The sequence below is a fragment of the Podarcis cretensis genome, assembly GCF_951804945.1.
Source record: "Podarcis cretensis genome assembly, chromosome: 14".
NCBI classification, from domain to species: domain Eukaryota; kingdom Metazoa; phylum Chordata; class Lepidosauria; order Squamata; family Lacertidae; genus Podarcis; species Podarcis cretensis.
This window is the reverse complement of record NC_137183.1, coordinates 29,908,538-29,926,272: the sequence shown is the minus strand read 5'-3', so window position 1 is coordinate 29,926,272 and position 17,735 is coordinate 29,908,538. Positions and strand designations below refer to the sequence as shown.

Sequence of the window (17,735 nt, the reverse complement as noted above, 5' to 3'; positions counted from 1 at the left end):
AAGTGCGCCTTACCACGTGACGAGTGCGGAAGGCAGACGGAGCGATGGCGGCTGAAGGGGATGTCGAGCTGGAGTTAGAAGCGGAGCCCAATGGCTCGGCAGGCAGCGGAGAGCGACCAGCCGAGAAGCCGCGGAAGCACGACAGCGGAGCGGCCGACCTCGAGCGCGTCACCGACTACGCGGAGGAAAAAGAGATCCAGAGCTCCAACTTGGAAACGGTGATGAGCGCATGCGTTTGGCCGCGTTGGGGGGCTCTGGTTGTCATGGTGACCGCGGGCGGGGCGGAGCCGGCTGGGGACTGGACCGCTGCCGAAGGGCCCCTGGGAGCCCCAACGCCGTACGTGGGAACGGGGAACCCTGCACGTGTGGAGGCTGCCCGAGGCCCCTGCAAGCATGGCTGGACCGCCCGTGTCAAGCATCGCCTGCCCTGCCACCTTGCTGCTATTTCTCTCTTACTGCCGGTTTGGGGACTTTTGCTTGCGGTGTCCTTTGTCTTTGGGGCTGGAACTATTTGGCCTTCCCGAGGTGCTCTGGGTGGGAGCCCATTGTTTCGCCTCCTCAGACAGCAAAACGCCTCATGCCAGTCTTGTGCGGGCCTTTCCTTCCATCGCATCTGTAAGAGGGCATGGCAGTTTTCTGGCAGGTTCAGATCCACCCGATGTCATATGGCATCAGGTGATTGACAGGTAGGCAGACCCTGGGGTGAGTGTGGCCATTTTTTTATTTGGCCCACCAGAGAAAATTGTTTTTCCCTACTTCTGTTCTTAAGGGTTGCTTTCACTTCTGTGAGCCTGCCCAAGGTTTAAGACAAGAGACTCCCCGCCCCAGTAGTTCCATTGGATGTCCTTGCCAGCAGGTTTACAGTCTAAGAGGCACATTGCAAACAGGAATAAAATTAAGCAAGAAGACAAGTAGGTACCAATTCTGCATAGTAGTACTCATAATAATCAGCTGGGATGGAGAGAAAGAGGTAAATGGCACTGGTCTCTTACCAGAGAGGATGAAACGGCCTTACTTCCTGCATCTGCCATGTAGCAGCTGCCATTCCATCAGGCTGTTGCAAAGACAAACAAGGAGAAACTCTTGTGCTTCCTGATGGTGGCACCACAGCTGTGAAATTCTCTACCTAGGGAGATCCACACCCTTTCCCTTAACATTCTCAAGGATGGTCATTTTAATCTAGGACTTTTTGATTTGATCCCTGCTGTTTTGAAGTTTATTTTGCTTGTTTCAGTGCTGTTGTTGTTTATACTTCTCACACTATTTTTAATTGGTGTTTTGTTGTACTACTTGTTGTAAGCTGGTTTGAAAAATATTTTAATATAAATGATTAAAAATAGCCCTCCTGTGCTTTATTTGTGAATCAGTACTTGTGACTGCCTTATCACAGTACTTGTGATGTGTAAAAGGAATTGATGCATCAGCAAATTATTATCTGAACCATCTGCCTTCGCGCCGGAGCGGTACCTATTTATCTACTTGCACTTTGAGGTGCTTTCGAACTGCTAGGTTGGCAGAAGCTGGGACCGAACAACGGGAGCTCACCCAGTCGCGGGAATTCGAACTGCCGACCTTGATTGGCAAGTCCTAGGCTCTGTGGTTTAACCCACAGCGCCACTGTGAGATAATTTGGTTGCTCTTTAAGGTACAAGATTTTGGTCTGGCTATTATTATTAAAGTCTGAGGGTGTGTGTTTAATTTGCTTTCTCTTGTTTAGGCAATGTCAGTGATTGGAGATCGAAGATCCAGAGAGCAAAAAGCAAAGCAGGAGCGGTGAGTGCCCTGTTTTCATCTCCTGCTAAGGGAGAGCAGCCTTGTTTGCTTCAACCAGAGCTGTAGAGGTGACACACAATGTGTAAACATAATTCAGAGCCAGATGTGCATGCATACTATTATCGCTAATTTATTATCAACCCTTCACCTGAAGTTCCTAGGGTGGGTTACAGCATTAAAACATTAAAAACCATGACCAAGCTTGGAGGTAGCAGTTTTTTTATGAACATCACACCACAGTGAAATGGTGTCTACATGCTAAACTGCTGTTTAAGGACACATTTCCATATTCTAAAACTGTTTAGGTGTTAGGCTTGTTTTGCTGCACTTGACATTAATGGGGGGAGCTGTTTCACACCAGTGAAGCGGTGCTTGGTTGCAGAAAGCCAGAGCTGTGTTTTTATTATGTGTAGTTCCTATTCTGCCCTATCAGAGCACTTGGAGTGGGGACGGGGTGGCATTATATTACTAGAAAGTGGAGCAGGATAAGAGTCCTAATTCCTCTTTCTTTCCTTCCGTTTCAGGGAAAAAGAACTGGCCAAAGTCACAATCAAGAAAGAAGATTTGGAGTTGATTGTGAGTCTAGCAGTGTTGATTGGACTGCTTGGGTGATGGCTCAGCATCGACAGAGGCTGCTTTCTGATGTCACTACAGGCCATTTTAGTTGTTGCCTCTTGGTAAAGAATCTTCTTCTTTTCCTTACAGATGAACGAGATGGAAATATCCAGGGCAGCAGCAGAACGCAGCTTGCGAGAACACATGGGGAATGTGGTGGAAGCACTGATTACCCTCACCAACTGAGAGCCACCAGCTAGATGGACTTTTGGGGAGCAAGGGGAGGAGATAGCCTCTCTTTGGCCTGTTCTGCACTTGTTCTTTGCATATGATATTTTAAAGCTGCTGGAATAAATAGTCCAATTTTTTTGAAGTTGCTGTTAATGTGGTTTATAAGATGTTTATTATCATCATTTGTTAAATTTGTATACAGTGGTGCCTCGCAAGACGAAATTAATCCGTTCCGCGAGTCTCTTCGTCTTGCGGTTTTTTCGTCTTGCGAAGCACGGCTATTAGCGGCTATTAACGGCTTAGCGGCTTTAAGAAAAAGGAAACAAACTCGCAAGAACTTGCAAGATGTTTCGTCTTGCGAAGCAAGCCCATAGGGAAATTCGTCTTGCGGAACGACTCAAAAAACAGAAAACTCTTTCGTCTTGCGTGTTTTTCGTCTTGCGAGGCATTCGTCTTGTGAGGTACCACTGTACTGCCCTTCATCTGAAGATCCCAGGGTGGTTCTCAGCTGACTGAAGGACTAGTGGTGGTAAACTGATGCCCTATTTTCTTTCAGGGATCCTTTTGTTAAACAACATTACAACAACAACTTGCAAAATTCAATCTAAAATTCACACTTTTAAAGCCCTTGGGTGTTCTTTTCCAGACAAGGAGAAACAGTGGAGTGACATGCAGGAGACAGGAAGAGAAATCAACCAGTGGGCAGCCCCCCCCCCCTTTCCAGTTTGGGTAGGCAGTTGCATTGTAAACTATACTGTGGGCCTTAATTCCCCATAGCCATTATTTTTGAGGCTACCAGTACTGGAATTTTCCTAGGTTACTATCGGCAATCCTTTAGATGGAACTCAGAAAAATGAACGGGTTTGTGGGAACAGGAGGCCAGTTTTGAAATTTTTCAGGAAACTATACCTAGATGATTTAAAAACTTGCATCTTGCACACTGGGGTGCTGGGCCATATCCAGTTGTTGCCAATTTAAACAGCACCAAAGGGAAGCTGTACCTAGAAAGAACTTGAAGCTTCTGTTTGTGCTTTCATAGCTTTTACATCCCGCACCCGATGTCCTATGAGTGTGGAGCCTAATTCTGCCCACAAGCCAGAGAGGTTCCAAAATGTGTTTCTCACACAGCACTGCCAAGCCCCCTCTCTACTAGAAGTGGGTCTGACTATTTTATTAGAGCATCACATCTGCCACAACAGGGTCCGTACTTGTTAGAACATTACCACAACAGCAACTTGGTAAGAAATACATTTAATACAGGTGTCACCTTGCTTTTCTCTCCCCCGCCCTACAGTGCCTCTAAAGAGATTGAGAAATATTTACAATAGGCAAATGCCTCCCAAAACTAAAAACAGGGCTGTAGAGGGAGCTGGCATACCTCAAGGGCAATGATGAGCCTGCTGAGCTGGTGCTAATTCCTTAAAAACGGGTTATGGTTATGAGTCAAATCCCCCATCCAAAGATGACAGAAAAAGTGGGTCCAGGCCTTTGATAATCTATAGTCCCATGCCACAGAAACAGGGCAAAACTGATCCAGCAAGATCCTAACAGTGCCCCAAATTATTCTTGATGACTCAGGTAACCTTCCGCTTCTTGGCAGAGGGTCTCTCAAAGACATCTCTCACACCAGCTGCCTTCTGCTTGAAGAACTTGGTATTTTGTGCACTCTCCTGCCCCCATGCAGAGTCAAAAGAGGTTGTATCTTGGTCTACCAAGTGGGTGTACTTTGTTCGTCCAGAGCGCCCAAAATTCTTCACCTGCAGAGGAAAGAGTTTAAGAAATGGAGAAGCTTCAAAGAGAATTCACTTTACTTCAATCCTTCTGGAATTCTGGTTGGAGGGGGCACATGAATACAACACCAGCAAGCCAAAGCTAGTTGGGGCTCTGAGCCCAAACAACAGAACCCCCTCCTCATGTACCTGCATAACTTTGGGTAAGATGGTCTTGTTGAAGTGGTCCTCCAGAGTTGGAGCACTGAAGTCCCTCTTGTATACATCCTCATCTTCATCCTAGAGAACAAAGAGCACACCAGGTAAGTAGAGACATGTTTGCTCACAGCAGACTCTCCACCCTTATTCTACCAAGCATCCCTAGGCTGGCCTTGGGAGAAAAGGCCTGCATAGTATAGCCTAAACAGAAAAGAACACCACTGTTCAGAGACTCCTTGAGAGAAGTGATGGAATTCAGCCCCCCTCTCCCCATGGCGGCTATATCCTGGATAGCAGCCTCCTTTCCTTTCCAGTGCATATTGAGTTCTTGCTGTGTAATCAATAACAGGGCTTTGACTGGGAACTCACCATGAAGAAGGCCCCCCGGTGGTAGTACTTCTGCAGGAACTTGTATTTGCCCTTCACCGCCTTGTTGGTAATAACCTTGCCGTTGGCTCGGAGCTCAGCCCGTCGTTCCTCCTCAGTCAGATTCCGCACTCGTTCAATTTCTGCCTTCTCTTTCTCTAGCCTGTGTGAAGCAGAACATATCCTTCACTCCAGACACTTGATTCTGCACAGGAGATCTCTGTAAACATCCCTCTCCAGAAGTGTGGATGGATCTAAATCCATTCCACTTCAATTACGGATGTCCACTCCCCAACTTTCTGCTCACTGCAGAAGACTCCGTCAGCTGGGGAATGGATATCAGCAAGATCAGACCCACACCCGAGGAACCTCTTCTTCCTGGCTGGAGCAACCCAGAAGACCTCTCCCTCCTCAAATGGACTGTGCCACATCCCATTTCACTTACGCCTCACGCTCCTCTCGGTCCCGCTTGATGCGCTTCAACTCCCGCACTTTCCAGGCCTCATACTCTTCCTCATCATTCTCATCATCAGTGTCCAGAGCATCGAGGGCTGCCAAGGAGCGCCTGTTCTCCTCCAACTCTTTCTTGGTTTCTTCTTCAACAATCTACAGTAAGTTAACAGAGTGAGTGTTTTGGGGTACTCAGGCTCCTCTAACCCCGAAACCCATGTGCCTGCCTTTCCTAACGATACCTTCAGGGTGTACTTGCGCCTCTCCTCAGCCATTCGCTTGGCCTCCTGCTCCAGTTCCTTCTGTTTCAGTGCTTCGGCCTCACGCTCCTGGACTGTGACTCTGTCCTTCCTGTAGAAGACGTTGGAGATCAACTCAAACCACCCAAGCCAAACCAGCTGCTCACTAGAACCAATCGTCTCCCTTGTCATAACCTTCTCCTAAGAAGCACCCCACAGACTTGCATTTATGTGTTGTCAACAGAAGGCAACTCTGAAAGTAGCCCAAGCCGGGAAGCTCTGATAGGAAGGCTCTTAACTACCAACTGTGCTTTAGAAAACAGCCTCCCCCCTCCCTGCTCAGGACTGATGGCACTTGCTTGCGGATGAAGACAGGTTTCAGGCGTGGCTCAGTCTCATCCTCACTATCTGTGTACTCCTCATACTCGGACTCTGATTCGGACTCCTCTCCAGAACGGCCCTCATCTTCCACCTCCATGACTTCCAGCTCCTCATTCTTACGTTCCTGTGCACGCTGCCGCATCATGCAACGGCGACGTTCAATTTCCTATCAAGAAAGAAGGGCTCAGTGGTACAGCATCTGCATAAATGCAGTCCCAGGTTCAATCCCCAACATCTCCAAGTAAGGCTGGGAGAGGCCCCTATCTAAGCCCCTGGAGCTTAGACTGACTGCTGCCAGTCAGTGTAGATCTACTGAGCTAGATGGACCAATGTGCCAACACAGTATAAAGCAGTTTTCATACGTTCATATCTAGCTCAATGGTCCCTATCAGCATCTCCGGAGTAGATCTGGGGAAAATGCCTATATCCTTGAAGAGCAAGGAGTCTCTTGTAAACTTCATCATCATCATTTCACTTCTATACTGCTTTATAATTTTTTAAGGAAAAAAATCTCAAAAGCGGTTTACAACCTACATTAGAACATCCGGAATAAATGTCATATATAAAATATACAAACAAAACAGGAATGCTTTAACAGGAAATTAAAATATTATCTTAAAGATTTCAAAATAAAAACATTATAAAGGAGGCCAACTACACACATTTCCACCCAAGATTCAGAACCCAACACCAAGACTGGGTAACTGGAAAATGTGGCTCCTCAGGTCTGCTCATACCTCATCGTCAATCTCCTCCTCTTCCTCCTCACTGGTGTCCTCTCTCTCCACATGCCAGGCCTCTCCTTCCACTTCTGAGTCACTCTCCCCTATCACTTCTGGTTCCACAATCTTACGATGCCTTGCCAGCCTAGAACACAGACACCCACCTTTTTGTAATATTTTTACTGGTTTTTTTAATAGCAATACTCACAAAATAAGATCAAATATAATAAAACAAGCAAATCAAGGAAAGCAATATGGAATGTGACACAAGAATACTGTTTGGACAGGTGCTTCATGAGTCAAATAAAGCTCTAATTACACGAACTCCCACTTTTAACGTGACAAAATGGCACGCAGCTCACAAAACACCCCTCCTATGTCAGGTGATCACAGCCTTTCCCCCACAGATTGTCCTCTTCCACTTCATGCCAAGTGCAACCTCCCAAGCAACTCTGCACTCAACCCTCTGCTGCCCCTCACCTCTCCTCCACATCCTCTGAGATGCGGTTCTGCAGGCGGCGCAAACGGGGGTCGCTGGCCAGCTCTTCCTCTTGCTCCTCCGGTTCCAGCTCCTGCTCCTTGGCCTTCTTGATGAACTGGAACTCCTCGTCCTCCTCGTCCGAGGACTCCATGGGGGCATAATCTGGCCGCTTCCCCGAGACGTAGCGTTTTACTTTCACCTTTTCCATCGAGATCTCCCCTGGAAGTGGAGCGAGCAGTCAGGAGGGAAGAAACTGAGCCTGCCCCAGGGCGCCCCCCCCCCGCAGCCCCTGCCCCAGGAGGGAGAAGAGCTCAGGTTCAGCGGCTTCTCCCCCCACCCATCGTCCAGGATGCGTAAGATTCCCCCCATGCCCCGCTCCCCACCCCAGGACGCCTCACCCTTCTCGTTGCGGACGGGGACGGCCCCCGCCGTCGACTGGATTGGGGGCTGCTTCATGAGGGCACTGCTGGCGCCCGACATGGCGGCGGTGTCTCCTCCTCAGGGTCTGGCGAAAGGAGCCCCTACTGAACCAGGCACACAAATACAGACGCCAAGCTCTAGCCGGAAGCTCTGTCCAGAACAAACCGGAATCGGAAGCCAGGTTGGACGCCACTACGCATGTCAGCACACAAGTTTAGGCGTCACTTCCGCTGTCGCCTGACCCCCGACTAGGAGCTTCCGCCGTAGCGTGGTCGACGCTCCTTAAGCGCCGCCCCCGGGCTCTACGTACGCGCGGATGGGCGGGGCTGTGTGGCCGTAATCGCTCCGCCTCCACACCGGGAAAAAACTCTTCCTGAGCAGCGCGTTCCTCTCCTCTCTCCCCCACTTCCCCTCGTCCTGTGACCCATTTTTCAGCTTCCTGCCCCCGCTTCGTTTTCCTGAAAGGGGCCCTTTCGCCCTCCAGGCCAGTATTCATCTTGGCCTGCACTGCAGGGGTGTCGTGAGCCACTCTCAACCAGTCCAGCCTTCGTGAGGGCGCGGGGCGGGGCAGAACTATGAGCACTTTTTGCTTCTGTATTTGCAAGGCTATTAAATAATAGTATGAAATTAAATTGTGAAACCACTTTGATACTTCTTTAAATAAAGCCACTAATAAGTGCAATTAATAATACACGTTTTTAACCCACCCCAAAGGTATCTTTCTTTTTAATAATAATAATAATAATAATGAAATAAGACCTGGGTTAGAAAAATCAGGGGTGTAATAAACAAACTCTGCCCTTATAACCTTATGGGGGGACACAAGAGCCCTTATAGAGTCCTTTGTAGGTTCTCCATCAATAGGAGAAAACAACAGAGGCCAACAATATAGAGAAGCAAATCAGCAAGTAAGCCTGATCTTTATTGAACTGTTGCAACAGGGTGCTGCCCTCACATGCAGGAAAGGAGGAGGACCCAGAACCAAGGTGTGCCTGTCCTCATATAGACATTTTAAATTCCCTGCTCTGGAACTCAAGACCTCCCCTCCATGCATCATACATACATCACTGAAGGGGTGTAACCCCCACAAACATCATACCTACATCACAGAAAAGGTGGTCTACAACAGAAATTTGATTGTTGTTGTATTTTCTGTCTGCCAGGTTATCTGATAATGCCTTATCTGATTGATGTTCCTGGTAGTCTGGCCATTCCTTTGAGATGGTGATTTCCCAATTCCTGAGACAATGGGAAGGTTCCCTCACCCCCTCCCTCCTTGCAGAGAAAACATTTGATCAGTTTGGGAGTCAAAATGGTTTCAGGGCAGTCTTCCTGTGCTGCTCCAGACATGTGATCCACATATTGTACATGCTTGGTTGGTACATTTATGAACACTTATTATATATATAAAAGACCTTAATTTTTTTATTACAGGGGTGTGTGTGTGTCTTGCTGGCCATGTGTTCCCACCCACTCCTCGATCTAGAGAACACCAGAACTAGAAGCTCCTGCAGCAGGTGGTTGCCCACGCAATACTTACATGGAGGGAGAGGAGCTCACCCACTCAGTGATCCCTTCCAGAGCCATTGTTTCTTTTGTCTCTGCTCTCTTAAGAAGTTATTCCTAGTGTTAAACCGAAACCTCCCCTTTAGCCCCATTAGATGCATTTCTGCCCTCTTCTGTGTAGCAGCCCTTCAGGTCCCTGAGGAGTGCAGTCATGTTCCCCACCCATTTTGTTTTCCAGCCTAAACATGCTCAATCTCTTCAATATTCCCTCATAGGGCTTCTTCCCTATACATCTCAGAGCATGTTTCTTGCTCTCTTCTGAACCTGCTCCAGTCTGTCTGCATATCCTCCATAGCCCCAGGTGTGGTCTGAGGGCAGAGCAAAGTGGAACTATTGTTACTTGTGACTAAGGTTTGGGCTGCAACGTCATCAGTGTGCATATAACTTGCTCTGCTTCCATTTTCCACTTCCTGGTTCCAGAGAGGCCATCTGGAAGAGGCAGTTGTGGTATGGGCCAGGACAAACAAGCTGAAATTTAATCCAGGTGTGGTGATGGTAGTGTGGCTGGGGAAACCTATTGGTCTGCAGAGGAGGAGTCAGCAGGGACTGACTAGACAGGGTCCTCTTGAGGGATCAGATTCGGAGCAACAGCTGCCTGTTCCCAGTCCTGAGGCACCTCACCTGTTCTGCAGGGTTCCTCAGACATGATACACAGAACTTCTCAGCAACCTGCTTTAGTACCAAAGGATGGAATTCATTTAATGTAACCCGGCACACCTGAATCCCCTAGGGCTTTCCTGATCAGCTTCTTATTAATCTCAAACTACACAGAGACTGAGTCCATTGGCTACAAGCCATAATGGCTCTGCACTACCTTTAGTATTGGTGACAACATGCCTCTGGATATCACCTGCTTGGGTACACAAGTTGGGTTAGTGCTGTTGTACTCATTTCCCGCTTGACTCCTGAGTTCTGACCCTTCCACTTCCCTCGAGACACATTTGTGGACCAGGGTGTCAGGTGGAGTCCCACCCTTGTGCAGTGTTGCCTCCTGAGGGACCATGGGGACATGCCAGACCTTCCCAGCCAGCATCTGCCATGCATAATGCATGCTTTCCCTTGGGGTAATTGAATTTCCACAGGAACCGGTGTGTGCATTTGCTCATGTTTCTCCATAGCTGTGCTGACAACATCCTTTTCAACTGATGAAAATTCCCCCAGGTGAATTAGAATCAGCAACATCCTGAACTTGTTTGTTTCTGCTTTGTGGACTAAACCACAGAGTTCCTTCACTTGGTACTGCTGTTCAGATAAGCCACTAGCCAGTGTTGGAAATTCCCATTGTTCTAGGCGCATTTTGCGACAGGGAATTTCATTAGTGTGAGCAGTTTCTGGGTGCAGTACTGTGTCTAAGATTTCAGATTAAAACTACAGAGTGGAAGGAAAGGAGGACCTTTTTCTGCATCCCCACTTCCAACTACTCTCTGAAGACTGAAGAAGAGATCCTCTTAAGAATATTAGGGGGGTGGGCAGGGGAAGGACTAGACCATGTTAAAAATGAACATAATATAATATTTTAACTGCGGTTCATTCATTTTCAGCTTTGCATTCTTGTTATAAAAAAGGGAGCCTAGACATTCCGTTGTTGTGCCCATAACCTAGGTTTAAGGTGCTGTTTAGCTCCTAGCTTTCATATTTTAGTTACTAACACTGGCCGTAGCCACTGGGAGATACATCTGAACCTGAGCTTATGGTTTAATGCTAAACCAAACTATGGTTTCAATTAGGGTAACATGATAGTGGCAGCAGGATGAAGGGAGGAATAAGAAGCTGGGGGTTTTGCTTCATGCACTCACTTGCATGCTCTCTTGTTCATGCAAAGCTATCGTATGCCTTCATATCACATGGAGACTAGGCCATCATCTCTGGTTGTGAGGCATCTAATCATAAGCCTGCATTTTTATTAAAGCTTATATGTTTAATCAGGGCCTGTATCTTAAAAGACCAGTCTTAGAAGACCAGTTGCCTAAAAACCTTGACAAGATATTTTTACTCCTAGACAAGGGGCCCCCCTGATTTATAGCAGAAAACAATTCTCAAAGTCGTAAAAAGGGAATTACAGGCTGACAGCCAAGGTTACACTGACCCTACAAATTAAGGGTGGATAAATAGTAAAATGAGCCATATCTTCTTCCTAAGGTTAAGAAGGTCAAGAGCAGTGGAAAAGACAACTGACTTGGCTGGAGAAAATAGGTTTTCTTTCTTTCTATTTTTGAGGCTGAGAAACAAGAGAAGAAGAGCTGGCAGAAAGGGAGCATAAAGCTGTTTCTTTCTTAAACTAAGATCCTTTTAAGATTTCTTTTCCTTTTAAAAGGTTGTTTATGTATTAAATATATTAGCTTAAATATAATTATGCAAAGGATTTAAGAAATGCTAGATTCTTATTTCATATAGTTGTAAGAGTTGTAACTATCCTGAAATTAAGTCAGCCCCCCCCCCCCTTGCCAGACAGGAGACGCCATCGAGCACTCCTGATATATGGTTGTCAGGCCTTTTGTTTAGAAACCTTCAAATGAAGGAGATCTCTCAATGTTGATGTGAACTCAATCCTTGACATGCATAAGATAAAAATTCAAGATTAATTATCTGTTTTGGAAGGCAATAGGGCAAGGAGGGCAAGAGGTGAGCTGGTAATTAAGATTCCTTGTTGAGACACATGTAAGATATATTACTACTTATTTGTCATTTATAGATAGAAGAATATATAGCTTTTTATTTTCCATAAAAGGGCAAGAAGGAAATGGGTGTATCTTTTGTGATTGGCTCTAGCAAACAGCCAATAGGAATTTCAACCAGGCTGATTGGACAGAGGCAGCCACAGGAGGAGCAAGGGGGCTGGATTAAGGAAATATAAGTGCTGGCCAGAATGGCAAGAGGCCAGGCCAGAGCTTGGTAACCATATACCACTGTGCCTCATATTTATTTGTCTGACAAATAAATTACTATTTTAATTTCTCTATTGCTGCGTTGAATATTTCATTCCAGCTAAGCGTTAACCACAAGCAGGGTGCTACAGTTGGTGTACTGTGTCAGGGATGTTAGGGACGCCAGTTCTTTTAACATTTTCTGGAGTTTGCTTTTGCATTTTCTGGAGTTGGGCTTTCTCTCCCAGCTGAGCAATTGCTAGAGCAGCTGTTCCACCAGCATAATGGCTGTGTATCTTCAGGTTACTTGACATGTTGCTTGACATGATGTGGAGATGCGAGGTAAGCTTTTCCTAGTTGGGAGTCTTGTTGTGGCCTGGGAGCTTGCTCCATAGTCTCTCAGTCTCCCAGCACCTTTTCCCTCACTCCTTGCATGCTTCACTCCCCTTCATTTCAGGCCCAAGTATTAGAAGGTCAGTTAGTGGAAATGGTACAGTTTATTAGGGTCCAGAGATCAGTGATGGAGGCAGGTTAGGCAACATTCCCATTGCTGCAAGGAAAAGAAATGGAGGCTAAATTGTAGATTATGCTTGAGGATATTTATGGACATTATCTGTGCTTCTATTGTCTAGATATCTTGTGAGATTTGCTGGAGCCAATCAGAAGCTGTGTTAGAGCAGGACAAACAACATTATGAACAGTGAGTTGTGGGGCCAGGCCAGGCCCTATCTCTGAGAGTGAGCTTGGGTAGTTAAATTAGGACATGCTGTTTTAGAGAGAACAACATTTGCCTTTCCCTTCACAATGCAGCAAACTATTTGCTTTGCCTACACAGCCAGAGGCAGTAATGTTTCTGAATATCAGTTGCTGGAAACCACAGGTGGGGAGAGGGCTCTTGGGCTTCCCACAGGCATACGCCTAGCCATTGTGAGAACAAAATGCTGGACCACATGGGCCCCTTTTGGCCTGATCCAGACTTTGTTGTGCACAAGGAAGAAGGTACAAGTTTGTGGAAGGGGCAAAGCATAATAATCAAGGACATTCATCCCAGGGACAGAGCCAGCACTGCTAGGCGGATTGACTAGTCCAAAGTATGTGTTTGGGGAATGTCTAGTTCAAACCACACACTAGGCAGGAACAGTTAGGTCACCTGGCTGTTTTGTGTGCTTTGTCTTTTGAGAGTAAACTAGCAAGATAAATAAACTTTAGGGGGATGATACATGATTTTGCAATTGAAAAGTCCAGGAAAATAAAGGTGTAAAGTGTTTATGAAGTGTGTGCTGCTGCATTGGATCAGGAGAACAACAGGATAGTGTTTTTATTAGGACAATCAAAAGTTATGACATAAGTTTTGTTGGACTCTTCTTTAGACTGAATGTTTATTAAAAATCGTGGGTACTGCTGGTGGTTGGAGGCATGTCAGAAAAGCCCCAGTGTAACGTAAGAAAAGTAAAATAATTTAAAAATGGCTTTCTTTCCTGACTCATGAGAATGTAGGGATTGGGTTGTAGTATACCAGTGGGAGGTGGTGGCCTGGGGTACCATTGTGTACTGGGTCCCCCCATAGATAGTGCTCTGCTGACTCCCACCTCAGGGTTCCTAGTGTCTGGTTCCTGTTCTGTTCACCTTTGGATTCCAAATCTGACCCCCTTTGATGTTTTGTACAATTTGGCTTCTGGCCATGGGGCAAAGATCTCTGTGGAAGTTGCTCCTCCCACTGTTTGTTCCCCTCTGTTGTGCCCCCCCATGAAAGGCACTCCTGTTTGCATGGAAGAGGCTGGCTGTATCTGACCAAAGAGGCCCCATCTAGTCCGGAAGCCAGTTACCAGAGTGGCCAGCCAGGTGCCTCTGGGAAGCCTGCTAGCAGGACATCATCCCATCAACTGGTATTCAGAGGCACACCACTTCTGGTACTGTTGGTAAAAGAGCCACTGTGGTTAGTAGCCAATTGGTGGCCCTATCTTCCATGAATGTATCTAATCTCCTCTTAAAGCCATCCAGGTTGGTGACCATCACTACCTCTTGTGTGTGTGCTTAAGTATGTTTAACTGTATGAAGTGGTACTGAATTTCTCAATGTTCAGCTCTGTTGGATGGCCCAGAGAGTTCTAGCACTGTGTGAGGGAGAAAACTGTTTCCATTTGACTCTCTAGAAGTGGCTTCCCCCACCTGGTGCCTTCCAGATATATATTTTTAAATTATAGCTCGAGTCTGGCCCAGGCTGCATGAACAATGATCCAAGGATAATGGGAGTGATAGGCCAAAAGACCTGGAGGAAGCCAGATTGGGAAAGACGGCTCTGGAGTCGAGGTGGTTAGTCTTTTGTGGCCTGAGGACTGCGTTGCCTTTTCACTGGGTTCTTCAAGTGCCAGTGGTGAGTGTGGTCAAAGTGGTTGTAACTATCTCCGACACATACACACATTGGCAGATCCATATGTCAAGCTCTTCTGCCAAGGTTCAAGCTTTAACACCCAAACAAAGCTGCAATTCACGAAACTGGTGAAGATGGGAATGGATCTAATACATCCTGGTAGGTTTCGCAGAAATGAATGAGCTTCCACGTCTGTGGAGATTTGTGAGTTCATGCATGAAGCAGTAGATAAGACTGAGCAAAGGGAATCTGAGAAATTGCCTCTCGGAATTCATGTTGGCAGAGTTTGTTCCTCAACCCTGTAGCTTTGTGGTGAGAAGGGTTAGGGTTAGCTATGGCAGGGTTTGGAGCCTGGGATAATCCTGCATCGTCTCATGCTGCTGTTCAGCTCAGCATCCCAGCAACCCTTATCACAAGCCTGACAAATCTGACTCAGCTTTACTGGAACGTCTCATCCATTAGCTTTGTTATTTTATTCCATGTGCAGCTGTACTCATTCTATGTGTCTGTTACAGTTTTGTTTTTCATCTTTTAATTTTCATTTGTTCTCTCTGTTTTACATACATTATTGAATGAAGAAAAAATCCACCTTCTCAGCTATTTCTCCACAAGGAGGCATTATTTCCTCAAGTCAGGCTGAGCGCTCAGCCAGGAGTCTCCTGCTCCAGGAAAAACAGCTGGCAACTACCAAAGTGCAGGCATGATGATGCCACAGAGGGAAGCTGAAACCTGAGCACCTGAGAGCACGCAGAGGTGCGCAGACATCTTGTTCAGGTTTGCCTGGGAATATGCAGGATGTTGGCAGTGTGGCGTTGTGTGGGGTTTCTTTCTCAGTATGCTGTTCTGTAGTCCTTTCCTTGTCAATTGATTCAATAATCAGTGGTAAGCAGAGGAATTTACTAGCTGCTCCTTTTAATCAGTTTTGGAGCAATTTGAATTTGTAAAGTACTTTGGTGCCAGTTGTCCAAAATTCAGTTTACAAATTTAAAGATGGCTTCACCATTGCTCTCATTGTACAGATGAAGTACCAAGCTGACAGCATCATGATTAAGGCTACCTAGTGAGGCTCAGTGTGGCATTTGTGAATAAGCTAAGCAGTTCTTTTCAGGGGATGCCTGCCTGTGTGATTGCTTTCTGTAGGAGGGCCCAAATACTGGAGCTGTTTATAGCCTTTGCTACCAATATGTGCAGAACGTGCAAGAGCCAAGAGCTTTTCAGTGGTGGGGAAATGGATGCTGCTGCCTCTTTTTTTTTTGGGGGGGGGGGAGAAGGGATGCCTCTTTGCCAGCTTTAGGAAGGACCATTTCCAGGGGATGGGGTGGGGAGCAGGGGAGCCGTGCTTAGCAAGGCCTGCTTTCTGCACACTGAGAACTTGCTTCATTAGCAGGAAATCCTGGGACCTCTTGGGTTTCAGATGCATATCTGTTTTCCCCTGAAAACCACCTTGAATCAGCATTTGGGTTATGAAACAAAATTATCAGTAATTTCCAGTAACTAAGCTGACCCCAATTCTGGTTAATGTAAGAGGTTTCCTGCCTGCTTGGTATTTTAGTGACAGCAAAGCTACCTGCTTGATTTCCTGTGCGCTGTGAGGAGCAGCTCACGTAAGATGCCTCCTGGAGCCTGAGGGTGTCTCTCACCTCTGGGTGATGGAAGTAAGAGTCATGGGTAGTTCCTTGGTTGTGGCTGCAGAGGTCTAGCTTCTGAGCCAATCCCAGTTAAAGCTCAAAGTGATCTTAAGAGTGATTAGGAAAGAGATCTGACAGAATAAGGCTGCAATGTTGCAGTGTCTGCCTGTGATGTGTCCATGTTTTAAGATACCAGGAAAGGCCATAGCTTGGTGTACCCTCATATACTGTGTCAGGTAGGAGGGGGCAGGCAGCAACCTGGATCAGACACAAGAGGGCTTGCAGGCGCCACCCATCACCTGTGCCTGCAAATTGCTTTGAAAGGGGCTTTGCATGTCCTCACAATAAACTGAAGCCCCTTTGAAAACACTATCTAAGTGATAAGGTGCATAGTTGGGAGATTGCTGTTTATTTCTTGAGGCTTAAGTAGCTTCTGTGGCACAAAGGGTTGCCTATCAGCCAAGGCCAATACACTAATGGCAACCCGCCCTGGACAAGGTAGTTAGTCAGAGCTGTCCATGCCCTGGCTGTGGTTTGATTACTGCAATGTGCATGGGGCTGCCATTGAAGACAATTTGGAACGCCCCTGCTGCTTGGATTGCTGACAGGAAATGAGTGAAGAATGCAAACCTTTCCGATGTTGAAATAGCTCCCAGTGAGTTTCTGAGCCAATTCAAAGGGCTCTTTAAACCCTGACATGTCTTATCTGAACCCAGTCATTTGTTGGACCACCTTTACCTGTGTCAATCCATCCGCCCACTGAGTTGGGCACCTGAGGCCTTTCCCTGGGTGCCTCCACCACCCAAAATGTGGCAGATGGCAACAGGGAAGAGCCTTTTCTGTGGTGGCTTCTCACTTTGGAAGACCCTCCCCATGGTGGTCCACATGGATACCTCATTGCTGTCATTTAGAGAACTGGCAAAAGCATAAACAAAATAAAAAAATTCCTTCCAGTAGCACCTTAAAGACCAACTAGGTTAGTACTTGGTATGAGCTTTCGTGTGCATGCACACTTCTTCAGATACACTGAAACAGAAGTCACCAGACCCTTCTATATAGTGAGAAGGTGGGGAGGGGTATTACTCAGAAGGGTGGTGGGATTGGGTGATTGGCAGATAGCTGTGATGAGCCTGTTGACGACTCTTAACGTAATACCCCTCCCCACCTTCTCACTATATAGAAGGGTCTGGTGACTTCTGTTTCTGTGTATCTGAAGAAGTGTGCATGCACACGAAAGCTCATACCAAGAACTAACTTAGTTGGTCTTTAAGGTGCTACTGGAAGGAATTTTTTTATTTTGTTTTGACTATGGCAGACCAACACGGCTACCTATCTGTAACTGGCAAAAGCATGTTGGTTTTCCTAGACTGCTACAACATTAACATATATTGTAAAAGCATGGTGCAACAAATGCAAAATACAGTACATACAGCAGATCAACCAACACAACATCACAACTCCAGTTAAGAACACTGATAGGATTTGATTCTCATTTGAGCTGGCATATTGGAGGTGGCAGAAGTGTTTGATTTTATCATTTATTTAAACTGACAGTTGCTTTTTCAGTTTGTTGAATTATTTTGGTGTTTTACTTTCTAATGTTTTATTTAAATTGTGCTTTTTGATTCTTACTAGTCCCTTAGAATTCTAGGAACGCTGAAGATGCAGGATATAAATTATGGACATAAACTAAGCCTAGGACTGCAGCCACCTTCATTTTCTCAGGCCTGCCAGCTTTGCAAAGGAGGGGGGCTAGGAGCC

At 46.4% G+C, this 17,735-nt stretch overlaps 2 protein-coding genes across 2 annotated transcripts; one reads left to right on the top strand and one right to left on the bottom strand.

The window, feature by feature from the left end:
• Positions 1-2,701, top strand: HYPK (huntingtin interacting protein K). Its single transcript, XM_079952972.1, has 4 exons — positions 1-218; positions 1,718-1,773; positions 2,298-2,349; positions 2,479-2,701. The coding sequence occupies exons 1-4, from the start codon at positions 45-47 to the stop codon at positions 2,572-2,574; spliced, it is 378 nt and encodes a 125-aa protein (XP_079809098.1). The 5' UTR covers positions 1-44; the 3' UTR covers positions 2,575-2,701.
• Positions 2,702-3,794: 1,093 nt separating this feature from the next.
• MFAP1 (microfibril associated protein 1) lies at positions 3,795-7,718 on the bottom strand. The gene is made up of 9 exons (XM_079952971.1): positions 7,525-7,718; positions 7,126-7,345; positions 6,661-6,790; positions 5,898-6,089; positions 5,546-5,650; positions 5,299-5,459; positions 4,857-5,016; positions 4,479-4,568; positions 3,795-4,316 (listed from the first exon to the last, which is right to left on the bottom strand). Exons 1-9 carry the CDS (start codon positions 7,604-7,606, stop codon positions 4,134-4,136), a joined length of 1,323 nt encoding a protein of 440 aa, XP_079809097.1. The 5' UTR covers positions 7,607-7,718; the 3' UTR covers positions 3,795-4,133.
• Positions 7,719-17,735: the final 10,017 nt, after the last annotated feature.

Coding starts and splice junctions, on each gene's coding strand:
- HYPK (XM_079952972.1), top strand. CDS start 45: ATGGCGGCTGAAGGGGATGTCGAGCTGGAGTTAGAAGCGGAGCCCAAT. Junction 1,774..2,297: donor CAAAAAGCAAAGCAGGAGCG/GTGAGTGCCCTG, acceptor CTTCCGTTTCAG/GGAAAAAGAACTGGCCAAAG. Junction 2,350..2,478: donor AAGAAGATTTGGAGTTGATT/GTGAGTCTAGCA, acceptor TTTTCCTTACAG/ATGAACGAGATGGAAATATC.
- MFAP1 (XM_079952971.1), bottom strand. CDS start 7,606: ATGTCGGGCGCCAGCAGTGCCCTCATGAAGCAGCCCCCAATCCAGTCG. Junction 7,346..7,524: donor CCCCGTCCGCAACGAGAAGG/GTGAGGCGTCCT, acceptor CTCCACTTCCAG/GGGAGATCTCGATGGAAAAG. Junction 6,791..7,125: donor TCAGAGGATGTGGAGGAGAG/GTGAGGGGCAGC, acceptor TCTGTGTTCTAG/GCTGGCAAGGCATCGTAAGA.